General features: G+C 37.1%; 3 protein-coding genes and 1 pseudogene across 4 annotated transcripts; 2 read left to right on the top strand and 2 right to left on the bottom strand.

Moving 5' to 3' along the window:
- Positions 1 to 1,926: 1,926 nt before the first annotated feature.
- LOC126725360 (urease accessory protein F) lies at positions 1,927 to 4,478 on the bottom strand. The gene is made up of 2 exons (XM_050430050.1): positions 4,321 to 4,478; positions 1,927 to 2,914 (listed from the first exon to the last, which is right to left on the bottom strand). Exon 2 carries the CDS (start codon positions 2,894 to 2,896, stop codon positions 2,165 to 2,167), a length of 732 nt encoding a protein of 243 aa, XP_050286007.1. The 5' UTR covers positions 2,897 to 2,914; positions 4,321 to 4,478; the 3' UTR covers positions 1,927 to 2,164.
- A 4,287-nt stretch (positions 4,479 to 8,765) lies between these two features.
- On the top strand, positions 8,766 to 13,399 carry LOC126725353 (RINT1-like protein MAG2L). Of its 2 annotated transcripts, none has more exons than XM_050430034.1 (5): positions 8,766 to 9,121; positions 9,647 to 10,167; positions 10,271 to 10,363; positions 10,998 to 11,092; positions 11,247 to 13,399. In XM_050430034.1, exons 2-5 carry the CDS (start codon positions 9,840 to 9,842, stop codon positions 13,212 to 13,214), a joined length of 2,484 nt encoding a protein of 827 aa, XP_050285991.1. In that variant the 5' UTR covers positions 8,766 to 9,121; positions 9,647 to 9,839; the 3' UTR covers positions 13,215 to 13,399. The 2 variants fall into 2 exon arrangements, with proteins under 2 accessions (XP_050285991.1, XP_050285982.1); XM_050430025.1 differs by having other exon boundaries at positions 10,998 to 11,116.
- Positions 13,400 to 20,237: 6,838 nt separating this feature from the next.
- On the top strand, positions 20,238 to 20,747 carry LOC126732576 (uncharacterized). Its single transcript, XM_050435551.1, has one exon. The coding sequence runs from the start codon at positions 20,238 to 20,240 to the stop codon at positions 20,745 to 20,747; it is 510 nt and encodes a 169-aa protein (XP_050291508.1).
- A 160-nt stretch (positions 20,748 to 20,907) lies between these two features.
- On the bottom strand, positions 20,908 to 21,679 carry LOC126732506 (thaumatin-like protein; annotated as a pseudogene).
- Positions 21,680 to 22,730: the final 1,051 nt, after the last annotated feature.

The raw sequence follows: 22,730 nt of genomic DNA, 5'->3' as shown, positions 1-22,730 counted from the left end.
GGAAATTCATATTTATTTTTTACCCTTCCTCTTTCCCTTCCTCTTTATCAAACACATATGATGGAAAACTAAAATATTTTGTATCCTCTCATGTTTCTATCCTCCTACTTCTCCATCTTCCTAATCAAACAAATTTGTGTATAATTGCTAAAAATATTCATTAAAAGTAACTGGAAAATGGCTGAAAAGAAAACTTAATTAACCATCGTTATAGTTTGGTCAAACAAATATTTTCAAAAATTGAAATATTTCATTAAGGTTACTAATGGTATGATTTATGTGTTGATTTGTTACAAAACTCATGGAGATGAGTGTCATTTTTGTTAAGGTTTGGAGCGAAATTTCATTCCTAAAACTTTAAGTTTTTTGTAATTTACTCCAAATAAATAAATAAAAAAGAAAAAGAAATATGATATTAATTGAAGGTAATTCATATTTCCCTTCTTTACTAATTAAAAAAAAAAAAAAAAAAAAAAAAAAAAAAAAAAAACATGTCTTTACTCGAAGAAATCAAGAGTTTTTATTTATTTGTTAGTTTTATCATTTTACATTCTTTTATGTGTCCAATCACTACCCCTAAGGACTTGAAAGGTGATTCTTTCCCTTTATTATTTATTTATTTTTCCTTTTAAAAAAATCGCTATAAACTGTTTAGTGAATTATAAATGAATGTGACTATGGGTAGATGGAGCTCGGCCCAAACCGAATTCAAGCCAATACCCATAAATATGTGACCCAACCCACGTGTGAGAGGCTTGAACAAGTCTGTTACATAGACAACCATGCTAAGGTCCAAACAAATCACTCTTATCCCCCGAGGAGGAAAGTAGTGCCGAGGATAAATAATGCCTTGGGAGAGTCCGCTATCTGAGCATGGATCTAAATGCCTGGTTCAAGTTACAAAGGAATTATCGTAGGGCCGGAACTAAGGGGGCCCATTTCCTTGATATGAAATTAGACATAATAGAACAATGCCCTACACTCAAGTGGTGGGGCCCATGCACAAGTTGAATATTCTCATCATTACCAACCAACTAATGAGAGAGTATAAAAGGGGAAAGATTCAAAGGAAAAGGGGTTGGAACATTTTTCGGGGGTGAGAAACACGAGTGAATTGAAGGACAACACATTTCTTTTAGGAAAGAATAAACCAGTCAGGAATACTTGAAAGATAACTCAGCCACCTAAGAATCTCCTTGGATAGTCCAATAAATAATCTCAAACCATCATGGAGTAACTTCTATTCATCAAGTCATCTACTTAATCCTTCTTGGGATCACCCATTGTGAGCTATATTTCCAATTACCCACAAATTAATTAATTGTGACCCAAGCCCAAAGGTTGCCATCCCATTGGGCTGGACCCTCACAGTACTCATAAGAATTAAAGTATTTAAAGAATAATGCTATAGTTACAAATTATTTTACAATATTTTTACAAATTATTGATATGACAAATTCTTACTTGTTTTTATATGTCCACCACTAACACTAATTTTTTACTGACCACCAATAACCGCTTACCAAATTAACAATTTGAAAAAAAAATTGTAAAATATTTTGTGTTTTTATCATTTTCCTAAGTATTGTAAGCGGGTTTTTGTAAAGCTTAGTTTCAAGGATATTGACATCAATCTTCATGCAAAGATGGACATCGGGTCCACTGCGGTGACTCTTTAATAATTTTGTTTTGGGTACGTACTAATAAAGGCAGCATTAAAAATTTACAATTATTCTCTTTCTACAAATTAAGAGCATTTTATGCCCAAAACAAGAAGAAAACGCTCTGTAGGATATCTCTGAGAAAGGGGCTTGGCTTATGTATTGATAGACTAAACAGGACTCAGGTAGTCAGGTGAGTTTCTCCTCTAGAAGCTAGCTAAAAGCATAACTCAAAGTAGTAAAGACTGAAGTAAACAAATAAAAGTTTGCGCGAAAACAATCTTTAGAATTGCTTTCTTTTTGCTAACAGAATATGTGTACTGTATCAGTTTTAGAAATATAGCTGGTGATTTTAATTTTCTGAAGGCATGGAAAAATTGGTGGAAATATCAATGACTAGTGATTTTACAACTGACTGTATAAGCCTATCCCACAGAGGCTGTAGCATCAGTCATCAGTGTAGAACAACAAAGACAACAAATTGATGCAATTTTTTTGGGGTTTCAAGAGCAGAACATTCTAGAAAACAGGTAACCATGGCAACCCTGCACAGTATCAAGCAAAGGAATTGTTTGGCATGCTTCCTCAGCATTACGGTCCATCCACTTTTCCAGGATAGCTTCAGCAAGAAGAACAATTTGATGCTGCAGTACAGCTGCACCCATAGGTCCTACCAAATTCAACCTTGTTGCAGCAGAGATAACATCCCTCGTTGTAATAAACAAGTAAGCTCTCTGAGAGGTTCTACTATCCAACCCAAGAAGTCCACATATAAGCCCAAATATAGGAGCATGGTGAAAAGAAACAACCCCAGAACCCAGAGAGGTATCTCTCATGGATTTGAGAGAGGGGATTTCTGAAAAGACAGCAGCAGCCACTCTTATAAGTGCTGATCCTTGTGCAATTGATGCCTTTCGACCCACTTCATTTGTGAGCATTGCATCTAATGTTCTGTCAAGTTTATGCCAGGTTTCCAAATTAGGTGACAAGGTTGCAGAATAAACAAAAGGAAGGAGTAAGCTTCCAGTATTCTCTAACACATGAATCACAAAAGTTCGAAGATCCTCAGGACCTGATACTATACGAGTTTGGATTGCTGCCTCAAGACCAAAAGAATGAGCAAACCCACCTGTAGGAAGGATGGAATCAAGCAATTGCCACTGACTCCACTGTAAATGAGAGTCCATGGAAGTACATTTCTCACTTTCTTTATTCAATTCCATCCCAACCTCCATTGGAAGAGAGCAAGTACTCTAGATAGACAAGCAAATATCATAAATAGCTGTCTCTAAAAGTAAGAAAGTATATAAATGGTCTTAAAACATTTTTTTCACACATTCATTTAATAAAATGGTGCAGACAAACTCAATCTGTCAAGCCTGTGCAGTTTAAATGCAAGTAACAAACATTAATACTACTTTTGTCCTAACTACTCTCGTTTTTTCTGCTCAACCAAAAAGAAGGGAAAGGAGGAGTTGGCTTTTTTTTATGCAGTAAGAATGGAACTGAAAAAGGCCAACATTCTTTTCAAGGAAATTTAGAGGATCAAAATTAGTGAGAAGAAACTCAACCTCTATAATTCACATAGACCTTTAAATTCTGCAAAGAAAATCAACAAGCAACGACCATCAGTGATAGAATGGGACCACTTGTAATCACCAGGTCAAGTGCCAATAAAGTCAAATAAGGTACTGTAGGAGGCGCTATCAGATATGATTAGGAAATCATTAATGTTGCGGCTCATCAAGCCTGCCCGTTCCGTACAGCTTATTTTCAAGTCGTTAGAAAATGGCTGCTGTATCTAGAAAATAGTGATGTTTGAAAGAGTCGTACTTTGAATAAGCATGGTTTCAAAACGGGATGCCAAACAGGCATAAGAGAAACAACAACAGCTGAAAGTATCATCGATCATGGAGAAGATGCTTGGCAAGTGCATCTGCCAAGATATCTTCATAACAAGCAAACAAATAGAGTGATCAAATGATGAAGCAATACAAATTTAATTTTCACTCAGCAGCATGAAGCTCAACTAAGAAGAAGAGAAATCAACAAGCCATAGCACAAAACAATTGGGGAAATGGTAATTCTTTTGGCTTCCCTTAAACTAGCCTCCTGACCTAATCTTACAACTAGGATTTGGCTTGTGTCCGGTGCAATATTGGGCACTCGATACAAAATTGACCACATGTCAGTCTCGTGTACCGTTCATTCCTCTAGTGTCCCCAAACACATACACATTCAATTGACTTCTATTATATTCCAATGTTTTTATAACAGTTGAATTGCAACTATATGATTCCTTGTCTTATATTTAATTTCAAGGTGAAAATCTTTCCAAATTCGCCTAGACATTGCGTTTCGAGCAAAAACATATAATACTATTAAATTTTCACAAAAGTTTATAATCAGGAAGAGAAAAAAAAATACAATCAGATCACAAGAAAGGGCTAAAGGGTCATTAAAAAAAATATAAAGTTCTTGCATTTTGCAATTTAGTTTTCACAGGATTCACCAATATTTATTTTGCAATCAGGTAGTGAGAGTGAGATCGAGTATATATATATATAACCAAAGCGACAATCATAAATAGATATATAGTCAAACTAAACCTTCAAGAAAATGAAATTGAAAGTGAGAGAGAGAGAGGGAGAGAGAGTACCTGAGTGGGAGTTGTGAGGCAGTGGTTTCGGTCAATGAGTTGATTCCTCGCAGTCGCAGCAGACAGTGGATTCGCTCATCTCGGCGGGTATTTCAGAGCTTCTGCACTAGCAGATTCAAACTATTCGAACTTTCGATTTTATTACAACTGGACTTTAAAATATTTTGTCTTAAATTAAGTAGTGCTACGATTTTTTTTTTTTTTTTTTTTTTTTTTTTGCTAAATTATTACTAAATTGGTCCTAAAATAATAGGATAATGGTTAATTTAGCTTTTTTTTTTTTTTTTTTTTTTTTTTTAAGGAAGAACATAATACATATTATTAAAAAAAAAAAAAAAAAACCGACAATATCAACAAGAACAACGGAAAGAAAAAAAAACTTTCAAAATTAGTATAAATATCATCCTTGAATCTACATTGTATCTAAATTTTAATGAAACATGTAGGGCAGGCTCAGAAGTTCATTATCTACCCGTATATTAGGCCTGTGACCCAAGCCGAGAACAAGGATTTGCCCAAGGAGGAAAAGTTTTCGTCAAAGGAGACTATGTTGATGAATAAAAAGTGGGATTTGGTTATAATAGCTCAAGAGAATGTGCCGAGGATGAAGAAGTCCTCGGCTAGACAAAGCCGAGGTCCTAAGAGATGGTTTATCAATAAGGGTGACGATCCCAGAAATTCAGTTGGAGTAGACAAGCATTGTAAAGACATCAGATAAGGAGGAGTTTCAAAATATCTCAAGAGAAAGCTGCTACCTCCGCATTAAATGCACTACAGCTAACTCCCTAGCCGCATTAATGTAGAAGTGATACCTAAACAGTATATTTCAGCCTTACAACTACTACATGAGGACTTATGGGGGGATTGATGGGACAAGTACCCACACCAACTGACTGGCAAGTACATGGAGGGTGAATATGAAAAGGAGAGGCAGTATAAAAGAGAGAGGAGGGAGTAAGATAGGGGGATCGAAAAATCCAAGAAAGAAACACTATAGCAGTCTACAATCAAATCTGTAACGTTACCTTAGAACTTTATAAAAAAACCAGTGTCCTCAGATTCCGCCGAGGACGTCTTTTTCTTTTGTTTACACTTGTGTGTTTTCGTTCTTTTATCATCAAACCTATCTAACTCGTTGTTCGGTTAACTAAAACCTAGTTTTTCTAACCCATTCTCTACAAATTTATTGTTTTTAGGCTTTTTGGACCTAAGTCCATCAATGTGTTGGACTAGGAACACAAAACGGGTCCTTACAAAACAAGTTACTGTGGTAAATATAGTACAAATGGTAAGGTTATAATAAAAAGTGTAAAAAAATCAAAATCAAAATCAAAAAAATTTTAATTATTAATTTCATTAAACTTAAATATAAAAGAGATAATTAAAAAAAAAAAAAAAACTGACTTGATTTTAAAACTTGATGGATGAAATTGATACTATTGTAAAGTAAGTATTATTTTTTTTAATTTTACAATTAGATGGTTACAACTTACAACTAATGAAATCCCAACCCTCATAATATAAGAGAGTAGACTATGTCATTGAGTTAAAGACTTTTTATCACCAAAATTATATTGAACTTTATCAAATAGTTTTAAGAATAATCAATAATTTAAACTTTTTTTTTTAACTAAATTGAAATTTACACCTTAAAGTTAAGGGTAATTTTAATTTTTCCTTTTAAGGTTTTAAAATTTGAATATGCAATTATGTAGCCCAAGAGCATTCACATCAAACTAGTTAATCTAGTTTGATGATAAAAATATAGCTAAAAGCATACAAAACTCTCCTACATCAACTAGCACAAAAACCTTAACAGGGAACAATAACTTGTCTCTTATGGTAAGGGTAAGGCACTTTCATCGTTGCACCAAATAAATTCATTTTTTTATTTCCCTCTCTTTCACTCTCTCTGATGATCGTTTCTTTTTCTCTCTATTTTGTGCCTCTTGGTCTTGTTTCTTCTCTCTCTCACGATCAAATGCCTTTGGGTCTCTCTCACAATTAACTACCTTTGGGTCTTCTCTCACAATCGAATGCCTCTGGGTATCACATCAACATCTTGCTGAAATTAGATCACAATTTGGTTGTTGGTGACAATTGAATAGGTCACAATTTGGGTTTTTGGCACCGGTGGAGATGGGTTTCTGGTTGGTGTGCAACGGTTGAGTACTGGTTCAACACCCTTGGTTTGAAACCAAGATCTGTTGGGTTTTGATGGTGGATCCAAGACACTTTATTTGGTGGTTGTGTACTTGTGTTTGTTTTGGCTTTGATTTGGTTGTGTAACTTGTGTTGGAGTGTTTACGGATATCCATGTTTGAGTGATTGGATTGTGTTGGATGGTTATGGGTTTTGGGACGGTTGTGCTAAGTGATCGAATTGTGTTTGGTGATTGTGGGTTTTGGGATTAAAATTGTGAATAGAAAGAAAATAATATTTAATTGAAACAATGATATAATACTGAGGCTGATGTACGTGTATAAAAATAAATATATAGATAGCTAAATTAGAAAATGTAGTGTTTTTTTTTTGTGTTAATTTGGCTAGAAATTTGAGAAGGCGGATGTGAATGCTTTAAGGTTATATCTCGTTTTGATTTAAGCCACTTTGTTTATGGTAATGAAATTTTTGTTAAGAGCCCTTGCAACTTTTTTTTTTTTTTTTTTTTTTATACAAGATAGAATTCTATTCTAGCCTAATCTAAGTGTATATGTGTGTGAAGCTCCCTCCTGAAAACTTGAACCCCAGCCTTTTCCCCCCACACCCCACAAACACTTATACTTGTGGAGTGATCATCGCACCAAGGGTGTGCGGTGGTCCTTTCAACTAAAAATGACATAGTTTTAAGAATCCAAAATTTGGAACTTTAGTAAGAATATTAAAATTATCCCAAAGGTTTAGCGTGTATATTGCACTTTAGTGAAAAATCATTTAAAAATTTTTTGGGACAAAATTAAAAATTCCCCAAATTTTAAGGATTCAAATTACAATTTATTTTATTATTGTGGGGGCCGATTAATCAATAACTATTAAAACCGTGTTAACTGGCCCTGTGGCCCATCCGAGGACGTTAAACCATCCGAGGAGGCCCATATAAGATTATAAGGGGAACCAAATGAAAAGAGGAGTAGATATCACATGAGATGGGTCCAGTATGCGTCCGAGGACAAAATCATTCTTGGCAATATGTGTCCGAGGACGATCTAAACACCGCATTGTCACAAACACACTTCGAAGTTGTATTACCACAAAAGGTGGGACATGGGACCAAGGGTAAGAAAGAAAAGATAAACAAATATCTTTAACAACAGCTGCCTCCGCATTAATTGCCTCTCAACCAACTCTCTGGCCGCATTAATGTGGAGGTGGTGCCTGAACAGTAATGAAGCAGCCTTACAACTGCTGGTTGGAGGTTCCAGAAGGCGTTGAATGGGACAGGAAGGGATCCCCCGAACCCAACCTACACGTGTGTGGTGAAGATGACACCAAGAGGGCAGTATATAACATGGAAGAATGCGCCAAAAAAAGGGAGATCGGAACTTCTAAACAAGTAGTGCCTAGAAGAAAATCTTATGAAATAAAGAACTTAGCTTGTTTCAATGAGAAATTGATCTTAATATTTGTGTTAATCCATCCAGAAACGTTAGGTTGAATCATTTTTCTTTTGGATTTAATCTAGTTCTTTTATATCCACGCTCTACAAATTTATTGTTTGGGCCTTTAGCAATCGAACCCAATACGAGTTTGGGATCGTTACAAATTGAGTCCTTACAATTATTACTTTCTAAAAAACAAAATACATTAACAATTTTTTTTCTCTAAACTATTAAAAGTGTTATATTAATATATTTTGTTCTTAAATTTTGAAAAATATCTTCTTTTATTTTTTACAAAAAATTATTAAAAAAAAAAAAGTGATTTTCGTGTTTATTTTCACCCCTAAGCTATTGAAGAATTATTTTCAAGAAGTTAATACAAATTTTAGAGATTGAAACAATATTGAGCGCTGATTATTACATACATTATGGACGAACAGTATGCACCACATCAATTAAAATTGAGTATTTAAAATACAATTTAACTTAAATTCATGTCTTCAAAATATAATTTTACGATTTCAATTTAATAACTAAAATCGTATTTTGTACGCACGATAGAATTTTTTTTCCATTTAGCGTTAATTTTCTAAGAATATCATTAGTTGTCAAGTTGCAAAACAAATTGGAAAACTAGCATCTCGAGTTTTTAAAACTCGAGATCAATTAGAACTCGAGTTTTTAAAACTCAAGACCCAAGCAGAGACCCAACCGGTGGCATCCAATGTGGAAAAAAAATTCCACGTAGAACTCGAGTTTTAGAAACTCGAGTTCTACCATTTTTTTTTTCAAATCAGCCTTCGTCTTCTTTCAGTATATCTTAAACCCACAAACACAAATGGAGGCAACCCATGTCTCCAAGAACACAACCAGTGACACCCACCAACTCTTCCATTAGAAAATCATCGAGACCCAAACGGAGACCCAAGAACATCGTTGATGAAATCACCGACGTCTGAAAGCACGTGAGCATCAGCCATGATCCGAGCCACTCCTCGATCCGGTTGCCAACGTTGCTGCCACAAGTGACGCAGAGTGACTTTGTCTCTGTTCGTCGTCAGATCATTCCTCTGTTCTTCATCATCAGATCGTTCTTCCTGTTCTTCTTCAGGTCTGTCGTTCTTCAAGTACCAAAATCGACGAACCCAAATCTCCCTAACCCAGGAGCGTCGGAGGCAGTGGCGGCGAAGCTCCAAGCGAAGGTTTTTCTTCTTTGGGTCTTTAGTTTGATGAATTTTTGTTGTTTGATGATGTTTTTCTTCTCTGGGTTTGTTGATAAATTCGTTGTTTGATGATATTTTTTCTTCTCTGGGTTCTTTGATGATGTTTTTTCTCTGGGTTCCTTGTCTGGAATTTGCTTTAGAACCTCATCATCTGTTAAAAATGATTTTGCCTAAAATGTTTTTTTTTTCCTAGGCTCTTTCTTTCTTCAGTCGGATTCTTTCTTCTTTTTCTGGGTATATAATGTTTGAAATTGAGTGTAAAAAACTCGAGATTCATTTTTTTAATCTCGACTGTTAGAAACTCGAGATCTATGTGACATAATCGTGTCCAACTCAGCAAACTCAGCTAGTAAAAAGTGAGTTTTTGAGGCTTGAGATTGATATGAAACTCGAGTTTTAAAAACTCGAAATGCTAATTTCCATTAACTTAGTATATTTTAACCCTTCACAATGTTAGTCGGCAAATATCCCCACGAAGAATATCTAATAAAGTAGTGTGGACAGATGTGTGCGAGAAGCTGAATACCAACAAACATTAACCAACAATAAAGACAAATGACGTTACGCAAACAGGGACTACAACAGAGGGAGAAACCCCAAGTCGGAGGAGTTGTTGAACACTTGACCAGCCAGTTCAAACAACACAAAAGCTCCCAAAATAGTAGGTATCAATTTTTTCTTTTAAAGATTGTCCTAAATGGAACCCACAGTGTCATCACCACCACCACCACCACCAACTCCTCCACTTCCAGCGGTTTTGCCCAAACCCAGTGATCTCTCCCCACATCAGTTGGAGTTTCTCGACCAACATTTCCGAACCCACCAAGATCTCCTCTCCAAAACTCCCCATCTCTTCTCATCACTCAACAAACGCTGCTCTGATCTCGACACCCACCTCCTCTCCCTCGGGACAAGCCTCACCAAACGCGCTGTTTCATGGATCTCTCGTTCCTTCGCTGCCAAAACCTCCCTTCACAATCTCAATCTCAAACTGCACAACCTCAACCTCCGCACTGTTCCACAAGGTTTGTTTGTATATGTTTGGTTTCATTCTTAATTACCGTTGTTCGAACTATTGTTGTATATGTAATATGTTTATGTTCTAATTTTTTTTTTATGGGATTGTAGATGGGTTTGGTTCGAAGATTCTGGGTGAAGAGTTGCCTCTGGCTTTACTTGCTAAGCAAGTCAGGCAAATTGAGAGTATTCGCAATTATATTGGTGGGTTACAGACCAATTTCTTTTTCTATTTCTTTTCTATTCTTATGATTTTCTGAATGTGTGACCAACTTGACAAATAGTATTACTGTTACCAACTTCATAGCCTTAAATTTCCTTCACATGCATTTACTTCCTCAACTTGTGTCTTTATTAGTCAATGGTGTATATCTTTGTTGGCATGCATACCTGTCAGTCTGAGAAATTATGTTCATCTCATTATTGATTATATATTTTGATTCATAGGCTTAGATTCTTGTGGACATTAACATTATCCCAATTCCATCTGTTAACATTTTATTTTTTGGCCAAAATACACTATTGGTCTCTAGACTTTAGTCCATAAGTGATTGTAGTCACTCAAGTTTAAACCGATCACTTTGAGTCCCTAAAAAACTTTAGAGTGATTGATTTTGTTCCCTATCAAACTTAATGTGATCACTTTTAGTCCCTACAGAGTGATGATGTGTCAAATTTTTAGTTTGTCACATCATCTAAGGGACTAAAAGTGATCACTTTAAACTTGAAGACTAAAATCGATCATGGGATAAACTTTATGGATTAACAGTAAGCATCCCTCCCTTTTCCCACTTGGCTTTCCAAGGCATAAGCTAAACTTACTTTCTTATTATCTCAGAAACTGCTCTACGGTTGGAAGCTCTGGTTGGGGATCTTGAAGATGCTGTTTTCTGTGTCGTGAATCGCCACTCTGGGTTCCTCTTCTCAGCAAAGGTTTTAAAGTCATCAATTGCTACTGTAATGGTCTAGTCCCTTCACCCCCCCAGCCCCCTTCCTTTTGTTTTGCAGTATTCCTGGTTGCATGTTGAAGTGGTAGGTTAGTTGATGGGAGCCAAAATGTTGAACATTAATATGTGTTGGAATGCAGGACTCTGGACCAAAGCAAGAAAAGTTGCTTCAAGCCATAAAAGCCATGACTGATATTGAAGAAGCATTAGTACATGTTGTGAAGTTCCACCCTCAGTGGCATAATCTTTTGATAGCTGTTGATAATAGGGTAGATAAAATTTTGGCAGTTATTAGGCCACAAGTTTTTGCCGATCACCGAGCTCTTCTTGCTTCTCTTGGATGGCCACCAAAACTTTTAACATCTAAAATTGAAAGCGGACAAATATCTGGCCTCCCTAACCCTCTAGTTTTGATGCAAGGTGACAAAAGAGAGAGATATTCTCATAGCTTTATAGCTCTTTGTGCTTTGCAGCATCTGCAGAAACGGAGGGAAGAACGACAGCGTAATCTTTTTGGGAAAAAGGAGTACAGTATGCAGCTTTGGGCTATTGATGAACTGGTATCTCCTATTGCATCACGGATGGAATACCACTTCTCAAAATGGGCTGATCAGCCTGAGTTTATTTTTGCTCTTATGTATAAAATTACTAGGGATTTTATTGTTGGAGTGGATGATGTGTTGCAACCTTTGATTGATAGAGCAAGACTGATAAGTTGTAGTGCTAGAGAAGCTTGGGTGTCTGCAATGATCCAAATGCTGTCCGGCTTTTTAGCAAAGAGATTTTTCTCTGGTCTTGCTGAAAGATACAAAGAAAAACATATGACATCTGAAGTTATGACTTCATGGCTTCATCTGATGGACCTTATAGTTGCTTTTGACAAAAAGATGCAATTGCTTGTAAATTTGGAAACTGGTCTCTTCCTGGCAGAGTCTGAAAGGTTTGAAGGCCTTTCAAGAGGCATATCAGTATTAATGATATTCCATGATAGGCCTGATTGGCTCAAGATTTGGGCAAAGATGGAGCTCAAGGATGCTTGTAAGAAACTAAAGGCAGAAGTGAAAGATGAGAGAGCTTGGATAGTTGATAACAAACATGGATTGGCAACATACACTGAGCAATATCTTCTTTCTACCAGAGAAGATCATAAAGCTCCGTTCATTGCAGAATCCGCCCTTAAAATTTCCTGGGAATTGATTGAACGATGCCGAACTATGCCAGCCACATTACTACGTCTACGATTTATCAGATCAACTGCAGTCAAATTCCTCTGGTACTTTTTTGAAGTACTGCTTTTCCGCTTCAAGGGAACCGAATTCTCTCCTGACAATTATGATGATGGTGCATTGATCAGATTATGTGGACTGATTAATGCTGCCAGGTATGTTGATTCTAAACTGCAAGAATGGAGTGATGATGTGGACTTTCTTGAGATGAGAATTGCTGAAATTGATTCCAACCTCCATAACAAAGATGAAGGTATTGACTGGGGGTGCTTTTTTGGAGAAGAAATAAAAAATTTGTCTGAACTCGAGACCAATTGGCTTATGGAGATAATTGCTGTTATTCTTCGTGCATTTGAAAATCTTTCATGGGAATATGTCCAAAATAAGGAACATTTTGAGGAAGAGCAAGAAGTTTTGTCTCCAGTTAGATTATCAGCAACCATGGATCTAGTTGTATGCACTGATTTTGCTGAAGCATTAGATGTTCTAAGAAGTCAGCTTCAAGTTTTGAAGACGAGCCTCAATCCAAAAGACTTCTTGGATTTATGGAGAAGTGTTGCTGAAGGACTTGACCATTTCATTTCTTGCAGCATTCTCTCAAGTGAGATTCACTTTTCTGACAGGGGGGTCGGTCAGTTTGAAACTGATATGCAAGCATTGTTTTGTATTTTTCAGCCTTTTTGTGCTCGGCCCCAAGCGTTTTTCCCTTGTATTAAAGAGACTCTTAAGCTTTTAAAATTGAAGAAGGAAGAGGTTAAGCATTTGCAAGTAGTTTTATCCACTGGTGAAAATGGAATAAAATACTTGCATCTTTCTGGAATTTCTCAAATACCTTTTGATCAAGTTGATAGAGTTTTGAGGAACAGGAAGTTTGGAACTTGATATTTACTATGGTAGCAGATAGGTTTTTTAAAATAATTTTAATTTTCTCACTTGCAGCTGGTTGTAGTTGAAATAGAATGGTACTTTCTTTTTGTAATTATTTAATCTAATATAGCTGACTCTTTGAAGGCAACTGAATGAAATGCTACACAGAAGAGATTACAGTTCATGGTTGCCACTAGCCACTCATAAATTTAAGGTACTCCCTCCATTTTGATTTTTACTCTTCCAGTGTGTTTGGATGGAGGGGGGGGGGGGGGGGGTGGTGGTAAAGGGAAGGGGATATGGGTTGCTTAATTAATCTTATTTGGATAATTTTTAAGAGGGAGAAGGAAAGGGGTGTGAAGGGATTTGGAGAAATAAGATACCCCACCAAAACCCCTCATTTTTAATTCCTTCCAATTGGGGAAACTTGAAGGAGGGGATATTTCATGAGATTGTCTCACTACATAATTTTCCAATTTTGGAGGGGAATAGGTTCCACTTATATTATGATTTTTAAATAACAATTTTGTTTATGATGTCAATTTATATACATTCCTTTAAATTAAAAAAAAAAAAAAAAAAAAAAAAAAAAAAAAGGAAAGGATATAATCCATCGTCAATTTATAAGATGTCTTATTATTTATTCCATCCCATTTCAATTTTAGAACATTCAAATAAAGAGGAGGGACATGTATTCTCTTGGTAGATTGTATTTAAGTTTAAATTCAATCAGGACTTGGTGTAAACCCAAGTATTTACGCCTTCCATTGAGATAGTGCCATGTCAACACTATTTTACTCTTTACCTTCGTAACAATTTCGTTCTTGAATTAAAAATTTACCATTATGACGATTTTATTCTTGTGTTTAGAATTTATTGTTGTGATGATTTTACTCGTGTTTAGAATTTGCCATTATGACAATTTTACTCTTGTATTAAGAATTTATTGTCCTAATGATTTTACTCTTTTACATTATCAAAAATAATTTTTGGAAGCATAAACTAAGAAAAGATAATGCTTTCACTTGAAGAAGTTTTATTTGCTCGAAGGAATTTTGTCCTCTTACTTTTTTTTTTAGTTATCAGGGAATTACAAGGAAATAAAGTAATGCTAATAACACTTTTACTAATAATACCTCTTGAGATGTTCAACATTCCATGGATAGAGCAATTTGCTTCCATCCAATGCCTCTAAATTGATGAAACCAAAAATGGTCGTCAGTTGAATTCATCGTCCACTTCTTCTTCTTCCTTTCGTTTACTAACTATGCATTTGGCCGTCAATGTGTCTTCTCCATTCATGTACTTTTGTGCTTTGAACATTAGATCTGTCATCGTGGTTGGTGGACTCTTTGCCATTGCAAAAATAAAGTCTTATGATATTAGCCTTGCTTGGAAATCAATTAGCAAGACTTGATCATCTACCTCATCCACTTCTAAGATTTCTCTGTTGAAGCGTTTCACCAAAGCCCTCAAGATTTCCACCTCCTGCTGTTTTATCATCAGTAAATAAGCAATTGGTATTTTGTGTATTTGTCCTCCAATGAAGTGTCATACGAATGAATCGCTCAATTGTTCAAAGCTTGCAATTGACAAGGGTGCCAACTTGCTAAACCAAACTTAAGCTACTACCTTAAGTGTGGTTGGGAAAGATCTGCACACATTACCTCATCGGGAGTTTGCTGGTGATTCAACATCGTCTTGAAGGATTCTATATAATTAGGAGGATCCTTCTAAACCATCATATGTCTCCAACTGAGGAAGTCGGAACTTTGGAGGTAGTGGACATTCCAAAACACTAGTGGTGAAAGGTGAATTGGTCCTTTTTATCATCCTATCTAAGTTTTTGGATGTCTTTCCCTTCATAGCACTCTTCATTTCATCCATTTATTTTCTCATGTTCTTTAACAACTCGTCATCATTTCGATTGGATTGCTACGTATGCTTGAAACTTCCTCCCCCATGACTATTTTTCGGTCTATGAACTTCTTCTTCGTTGTTGCTCCGATTACTTCGTCTAAGTGGCGTGTTACTGTTTTCTAGGCACATTCACTATCTCAGCTCCTGATTTTGTCTGACCAACTCTTCTACACTACCTGTGAGAGTTTGAATTTGTTGAGACATCTAAATTGGATCAAGCTAGGTTGATGTATTCGAGTCCATTAGTGGTGAGGAATTCAAATGGAGTCATGACAGCTTGTAAGTCAGATTACATCGTTTCCCACATACAGTGCCAAACTGATGAAACCAAAAATGGTCATTAGTTGAATTTCTCATCGAAGCTAAATGGAAGAGTCAAACTGATGAAACCAAAAACGATCGTCAATTGAATTTCTCGTCTAAGCCAAATGGAAGAGTAATAACCTTTTGCAAAAGAATGTAACTAGGAAGAAACAACACCAGGGTAGTGTTTGGCAAGAACCCTTCGATGCTTCAATTAGATAGCTGACAAAGCTTTAAAATACTTCAAGAATCTAGTATGATTGTTTGTGAGTGTGTACCTTTATTCTTGGTGGGAGATGGTTTTATATAGTCTAGCTTCCAAGGTTTAATTTGTTTCATTTCTAAAGTTTTGGATTTAATTTAGTACTTTTAAAACTATAGGGTTTAATTTAGACTATCCCTAAATTATAGGGCTTAAATTGAAATTTACCCAAAAAAATAATTGCAATATCATAAAAAATATGAGTTGGTTGATGAGTCCAATTACTCCAATACCCAAGCCCCTTCTTGGATGGCCAAGAGGTTTGTAATTCAATTAGTTGGCACTTTTTGTTGTTTTCAGTTGAGACATCTAAAATTCAAATCACCCTACCCTATTTGTAACTATTGAAAAAAAAAAAAAAAAAACCCAGTCCTTGGATGCATTACCACGGGCTGAGATTTTTTACCACAAATTATTATGGATGTCTCTTGAAGCCCAATCACCTCACAAATCGCAACTCAAAATTTTCTTCACAATATGGGCTTTACAAACCACAAACTTAACTTCATGGTCTGGGCTTTTCTCTTGCTTCACATATTGCTATTGGACTTACAGCCCTACTTTCTCTTATTTCAAGATTAGGCTCACAACCCATATTTTCTCTCTATCTCTAACCATGAAATGGTTTCCCTCAATTACAGTCCATATTTACACAAAGTGGGCTTTGGGGAAATGTTCAAGTCCAATTTATTTAACAAGTAACATGAGTTATTGGGTAAGAGCATTAGCATTGAAAAATGCTAATGCTATATTTCAGTCCTTTTTAGCATTTTATGTCTCAAAATGGGCTGCATCAAAGGATGCTAAACACAGAAATGGTAAAAAATTATACAATAGTGCTACAGTACAATTCTATCTTTAGAATTGTACTGTAGCACAATTGTAAAAAAAATATATATATATTTTAATCGACATTTCTCTATCCTCCCATAATTTCGGTTACATTCTCTCTCTTCATTCTCTCTTTCTCATCTGCTCTCTCCGCTCTCTTCATTCTCTCTTTCTCACTTTCCTCTTTCAAACCCAAACATCATCCAGCATCTGTTTCTAAATCAATGCCCGAAGTGAGAATCGCAGGTCCACAACCAATTAAGAGGCCATTTACAGGACATGGAAGCAACTTTACTCCGTTGGATCCAACAGAAAGCATGACAATAGAGAAGTCCTCATTCGATCTCGTCGAGAAGATGCACTACTTATTCGTTCAAGTGGTGAAAGCAAGGAAACTCCCCAGCATCGACCAATACCAACCGGGTTGAAGATCGGAGTGGGTCATGGCGTGGGTCACGAAGATCGAAGATCGGAGTGGGCTGAAGTGGGTTTTTGGCTGTGACCGGTGTTTTTGGTTGTTTTTGGCGTGGGTTCGGTGTTTTTGGTTGTGGTTTTTCGTTGTGGTTGTGGTTTTTGTGCTTAAAGGGGTTGTGGGTCCGGTGTTTGGGTCGTGGGTGACAGCGTGGGTTTGGTGGTTGTGGTTTTTAGCTGTGACCGGTGTTTTTGGTTGTTTTTGGCTTGGGTCCGGTGTTTTTGGTTGTGGTTTTTGGTTGTGGTTGTGGTTTTTGGTTGGGTCCGGCGTGGGTTCGGTGTTTTTGGTTGTGGTTGTGGTTGTGGTTTTTGTGCTTAAAGGGGTTGTGGGTCGTGGTTAGGTCCGGGGTTTGGGTCGTGGTTGGGTTGTGGGTCCGGTGTTTGGGTCGTGGGTCACGGCGCGGGTCACGGCATGGGTCGCGGAGTCGGAGATTGGAGTGGGCTGAAGTGGGTTGTTGCTCTGTTTAAGGTTTGATGGTTGTGTTTGTGCGTGTGTTTGTGCGTGATGGTTCTGTTGTGATGCTGGTTTTTTTTTTTTTTTTTTTTTTTTTTTTTTTTTTTTCTGGCTATGACCGGTGCTTAAAGGGGTTGTGGGTGGTGGTTGGGTCCGGGGTTTGGGTCGTGTTTGGGTAGTGGTTGGGTTGTGGGTTGATCGGTGGTGGGTTGATCGGTGATGGGTCTGTGTGGTTTGGTTGAGGGAGGCTGAGGAAAAAAAAAAAGAAACGGTTGGAAAGCCTAGGAAAGTAGAACTGAAAAAAAAAAAAAAAATTGGTTAAAAAGAAATAATAAAAAAAGATTAAAGAATAATATTTTAATAAGAATAGAGTTTTAGGATGTGAGAGGTATTGTAAAATGGGATGATATAAGTAATAAAGTGACTTTTTGGGATGGTATAATAGTATAGAATAGCATTTTTCAATGCTAGTGCTCTTTTAGTTCGTTCTGCCCATCAATTTTTTATTTTTTTATTGTAGTGTTTTATTTATTACTTTTCAAAACTTTAAGATTTAATTAGTTACTTTTTGAAATTATAAGGTTTAATTTCTTATATCTCTTAAATTATAATGTGGTGTTTGCTGTGCTAGATTTTTTGAATAATGGCATTATGATACCTGACATAAATCATACAAACATTGTTTTAATACCTAAAGTAAAAAATTCGGAAAAAATGTCGGAGTTTAGACCAATTAGTTTATGTAATGTGATTTATAAAATCATTTCAAAAGTGCTTACAAATTAGATTGAAGCAGGTTTTACCTCATGTAATTTCTCCCACTCAAAGTGCTTTTGTTTCGGGACGGCTAATTACAGACAATGTATTGGTGGCCTATGAGACATTGCATACTATGCACTCCCGGAAGAAAGGTAAAAAAGGCTCTATGGCTTTGAAGCTTGATATCAGCAAAGCCTATGACAGAGTTGAATGGCAGTTTTTACAAGGCATCATGCAAAAGTTGGGCTTTCCAGATGTGTGGATTGAAAGGGTGATGAGTTGCATTACTACACCATCCTTTTCTATTCTTGTGAATGGAAGGCCATATGGCAATATTATTCCATCTAGGGGAATCCGGCAAGGGGATCCTCTCTCACCGTATTTGTTTCTGTTGTGTGCAAAGGGATTCACTTCTCTACTGGCAAAGGCAGAAGTAGATGGAAGCATTAAGGGAGTGTCAATTTGTAGAAGGGCACCCAGAATTTCTAATCTCCTTTTTGCAGATGATTCTTTGTTATTTTTCCAAGCAACTCAAACTGAAGCTAAGACCATTAATGAGATCCTTCAACTTTATGCACATGCATCGGATCAGAGTATCAATTTGGAGAAGTCTTCGGTGTATTTCAGTAGCAATACAACAGATAGCCAGAAACAAGATATGCCGAGGATCTTAGGTGTCAGGGAGGTTGACCAGTTTGAATCATATTTAGGGCTACCTACTCTAATTGGGCAAGCCAAATACCATACTTTTTCCTTTTTAAAGGATAGAGTGTGGAAAAAGTTACAAGGTTGGAAAGGTATGCTTCTATCTAGAGCTGGTAAAGAAATTCTCATAAAGGCGGTGGCTTAGTCTATTCCCACTTATACGATGAGTTTATTTCAAATCCCAATGAAATTATGTGATGAACTAGATGCTTTATGTGTGAAGTTTTGGTGGGGACAGGTTGGGAATGAAATAAAAATTCATTGGAGAAGTTGGGATAAGCTGTCAATCTCAAAGAAAGATGGCGGAATGGGCTTTCGTGATCTTAGAGCATTTAATCTAGCCATGCTAGCCAAGCAAGGATGGAGTATGATCCAAGAAACTGACTTATTGCTCTATCGGTGTTTTAAAGCGAGATACTTCCCACGGACTTCATTTCTTGAGGCAGTTGAATCACCAAATAGTTCCTATGTATGGAAAAGCATGCTGGCAGCCTTACCAATCCTCAAGTCCCATCATTGTTGGAGATTGGGGAATGGTTATTCAATCAAGGTTCAAGGTGACAAGTGGATTCCTAATTTTCCATCACATTGATTACTCCATCGGCCCAATGAAGATGTTGAAGGTTGGGTTGTGGCTGACCTCATTGATCATGAATTACATGAATGGAGGATTGATGTAGTGAAGGCATTATTTCATGAGGAGGAGGCTGATGCAATATGTAAAATTCCCCTTAGTCATAGGAGTGTGGCTGATTCCATTACATGGCTGCATAATAAGAATGGCAAGTTCACTGTTAAATCAGCATATAGGGTTGCACAACAGGTTTTAAAGATTGGGAGAGGGGCTAAAAGTTCAAATGGGGGGTATGGGAAGCAAGTTTGGGCTACCTTGTGGAAGCTCAAAATTCCAAACAAGATCAAAGTGTTTGGCTGGAGAACGTGTCATGATATTCTGCCGACAAGATTAAACCTGACCAAGCGGAGGATTATATCAGATAATAGGTGTCCGATTTGTTGTAGATGTCCAAAATCAACAATTCATGCGCTTTGGGAGTGTGCCACTGCACAGGATGTGTGGGCTAGCAGTGTTAAAATTCTACAGAAGGGATGCACGGGTCAAACTGATTTGCTGCACTTATTGGAGTACCTTCTAGACCGATTGTCTTTGGAGGAAGTTGAAGTCTTTTTGATTCAAGCTTGGCTCATATGGAATAGGCGCAACAGCGTTATTCATGGTGGCAGATTCATTGATCTAGGGACTATTAATTAGAGGGCAGCAGAGTATTTAGAAGAGTACAAACATGCTCAATAGCAACTTTATGCAGAACCGGTTATGCAGAATAGCAGGACAGTTTGGGAACCACCTCCAAAATCGGCTTTTAAGCTGAACTTTGATGCAGCAATTTTTTCTGAGTTGAACAGAATTGGTGTTTGGGTTATAATCCGTAACTACAAGGGTGAAGTCATGGCAGCCATGTCCGCAAGAGGGCCAGCAATAAATAGTAGTGAGGAAGGTGAGCTGTTAGCATGTCGAAAGGTTGTTGAATTTGCTATTGACACAGGTTTTTCCAGGTTGGTTCTTGAGGGAGACAATGTTAATGTAATGCAAGCTATTTCATCGCAAGAAGCCAACATATCTCTGCTGGGGACTGTTGTGGAAGATATTAAACATCTTATTAGGGGCCTGCAGTGGGTATCTATTTCTCACACAAGGCGTAGTGGTAATAAGGTGGCTCATGTGTTAGCGCAACATGCTAGAACTAGTATTGAGGATTTGTATTGGATAGAGGATTCCCCTCCTCCAATCATTGAACAATTGTATCACGATGCTTGCCTTTTATAAATGAATGAATGCCGTTTCCCTTTCAAAAAAAAAATAATGTAATTTTATCATAAAATTTGATTTTTTTTTTTTTTTTTTTTATTTTATTTTTATGAACGTTAATGTCTTCCATCTGTCATGGAAATCTTTTTTTTTTTTTTTTTCTTTGAGAAAGTAGAAATCTTGTTTTTATGGGGCAGAAGCTTTCATAGATATATTGTTACAATGTCAAAGTGAATACATTGGAGCATTTGCGCCACACTAATTAGGCATATGCTCACAAAGCTTCAGAGATTTGATTACACCACTTCTTTGTATACAAGCTATCTACTAGTGGTATGCCTCAGACTAGAGGGAACCAAGAGGGCAGAACACTAAATTATAGTTACTCCCACTAGGGCATGAATACGTGCTTGTTGCATCTTCATAAGGAAAACCGTAAGCACCCGGGCACCCCCCATGAGAAACATGGAATAATTTGTAGCTTTACAGTCTACACCAGTGCAACAATATTCCGTGGTGTTGAATACAGTACAAGGGATGTAACACCCGCCCGGAGCTTTCAACTCAGTTGGGCAATTCCCGTTGAGATCACCTGTACAGTCTATGCTTGTGCACTCCGGAGACGTAGAGTTAAAAATCATAGGAACATTAAACCCATCAACAAGAGAGATGTGAAAGTCATCCAAGTTTTGCGTTTGGCTTAATAGAACTTCGGCAAGGGTGCATGGGGCTGCACCATAGCCTTGGCATTGAAAAAGCCCACCAGAGTCACCAGTTAGACATTTACCAACCCCAGATCCATTGAAAATGCACTCAGTTCGGGCCCAAATGCGACCATTACCCCTTGCTGAGTCAGGACTAATTTCAAGGCTCCAGGTTCCACCTGGGTTAATCTGCCTGCCACCACCAGGCACAGCTGCAGCCCAAATTGTGATGTTGCAATTGTTTTTTTATATCAAATCTGGCTGCATAGGCTAATAAGGAAATGAAAATAAGAGTACTGACAAAGAAGTAGAAGAAGGAAATGGACAGGTTTTTGAAGGGCTTCATTTTGGAAATTAAGTGGGAGAGATAGGCCTTGGCGCTGGCTAAACTTCTTTCCTGGAAAATTTGGCTGTGTGGCTAATTGGCTTTGACTTGAAGACTAGTCGACAAACGAGCCCACGCGGATGCCTCGTTAAAAGTTAAAACCCAGCCTGTCCGTTGAACAAATATGGGTCTTGTCCTCCATTACAAAGTTCTCAGCTGAAGTGATAATGACATGTTTATATTATGTTGATAATGACATGGTTACAAGGAGGGAGATTTGATTTGAATCCAGATATAAAAAGAGAGCATGCAATAGTAGATTTAATTTCAGAATAAAACTACTCCATAAGGTAGTGATTGTAGTGAACACACACCATACATACATGTTCAAAATAATTTCATAAGTTCAGCAGTCAGAGAGAGAAAGCATACCAAAACTTTTCAAATCTGAGAACCTCACCCAGACAAAATCACAAACGCCTCAAGCACTCAGCTGCTCTACCATGAGTGACCATCTCCTGGATTCACAAAACAAACAAAATCAACTCCACTTCTCCACCTTCAACCTCAGCCTCAACCTCAAACAATCAAATCCAAAAAGGAAAAACCTTTCTGCAAATTACGAGTGAATTCTGCGAGGTGGGAAATTGGGTAGAGCTAGAGCCCGAGTGGATTGAGATTTGAGAGACTCGGAAGTCAACGATCATAGACGTAGAGACATCGCCATTTTATAAATAAGCACCAAAAAAGGTTATTATTATTCTTTTTTTACTCAAAAAATGGATCGGAATTTTTAAAGCCCATTCTTATTGGGTTCAGCCTAATTGGGTCACTTGTTAGTGAAAGAAGAACTTGTTCAATTTTAACTAAACCCACCAATTTTTTATTTTTTGGCGACTTAATGATATCCCTCCACAACAATATAGGTGTAGCACCGCCTCCTGCTTTCCATTGTTTTTGACATCTTCATCT

This window comes from Quercus robur, chromosome 1, assembly GCF_932294415.1.
Source record: "Quercus robur chromosome 1, dhQueRobu3.1, whole genome shotgun sequence".
In the NCBI taxonomy this organism is placed as follows: domain Eukaryota; kingdom Viridiplantae; phylum Streptophyta; class Magnoliopsida; order Fagales; family Fagaceae; genus Quercus; species Quercus robur.
The sequence above is the reverse complement of the archived record's forward strand: the minus strand, read 5'-3'. Positions and strand labels throughout refer to the sequence as shown.

Bases quoted from the DNA above. Each gene is read 5' to 3' on its own strand.
- LOC126732576 (XM_050435551.1), top strand. From the start codon at position 20,238: ATGCAGAATAGCAGGACAGTTTGGGAACCACCTCCAAAATCGGCTTTT.
- LOC126725353 (XM_050430025.1), top strand. From the start codon at position 9,840: ATGGAACCCACAGTGTCATCACCACCACCACCACCACCAACTCCTCCA. The intron at 10,168-10,270 runs GTTTGTTTGTAT...ATGGGATTGTAG, and splicing joins CCTCCGCACTGTTCCACAAG to ATGGGTTTGGTTCGAAGATT. The intron at 10,364-10,997 runs GTGGGTTACAGA...TTATTATCTCAG, and splicing joins GAGTATTCGCAATTATATTG to AAACTGCTCTACGGTTGGAA.
- LOC126725360 (XM_050430050.1), bottom strand. From the start codon at position 2,896: ATGGAGGTTGGGATGGAATTGAATAAAGAAAGTGAGAAATGTACTTCC.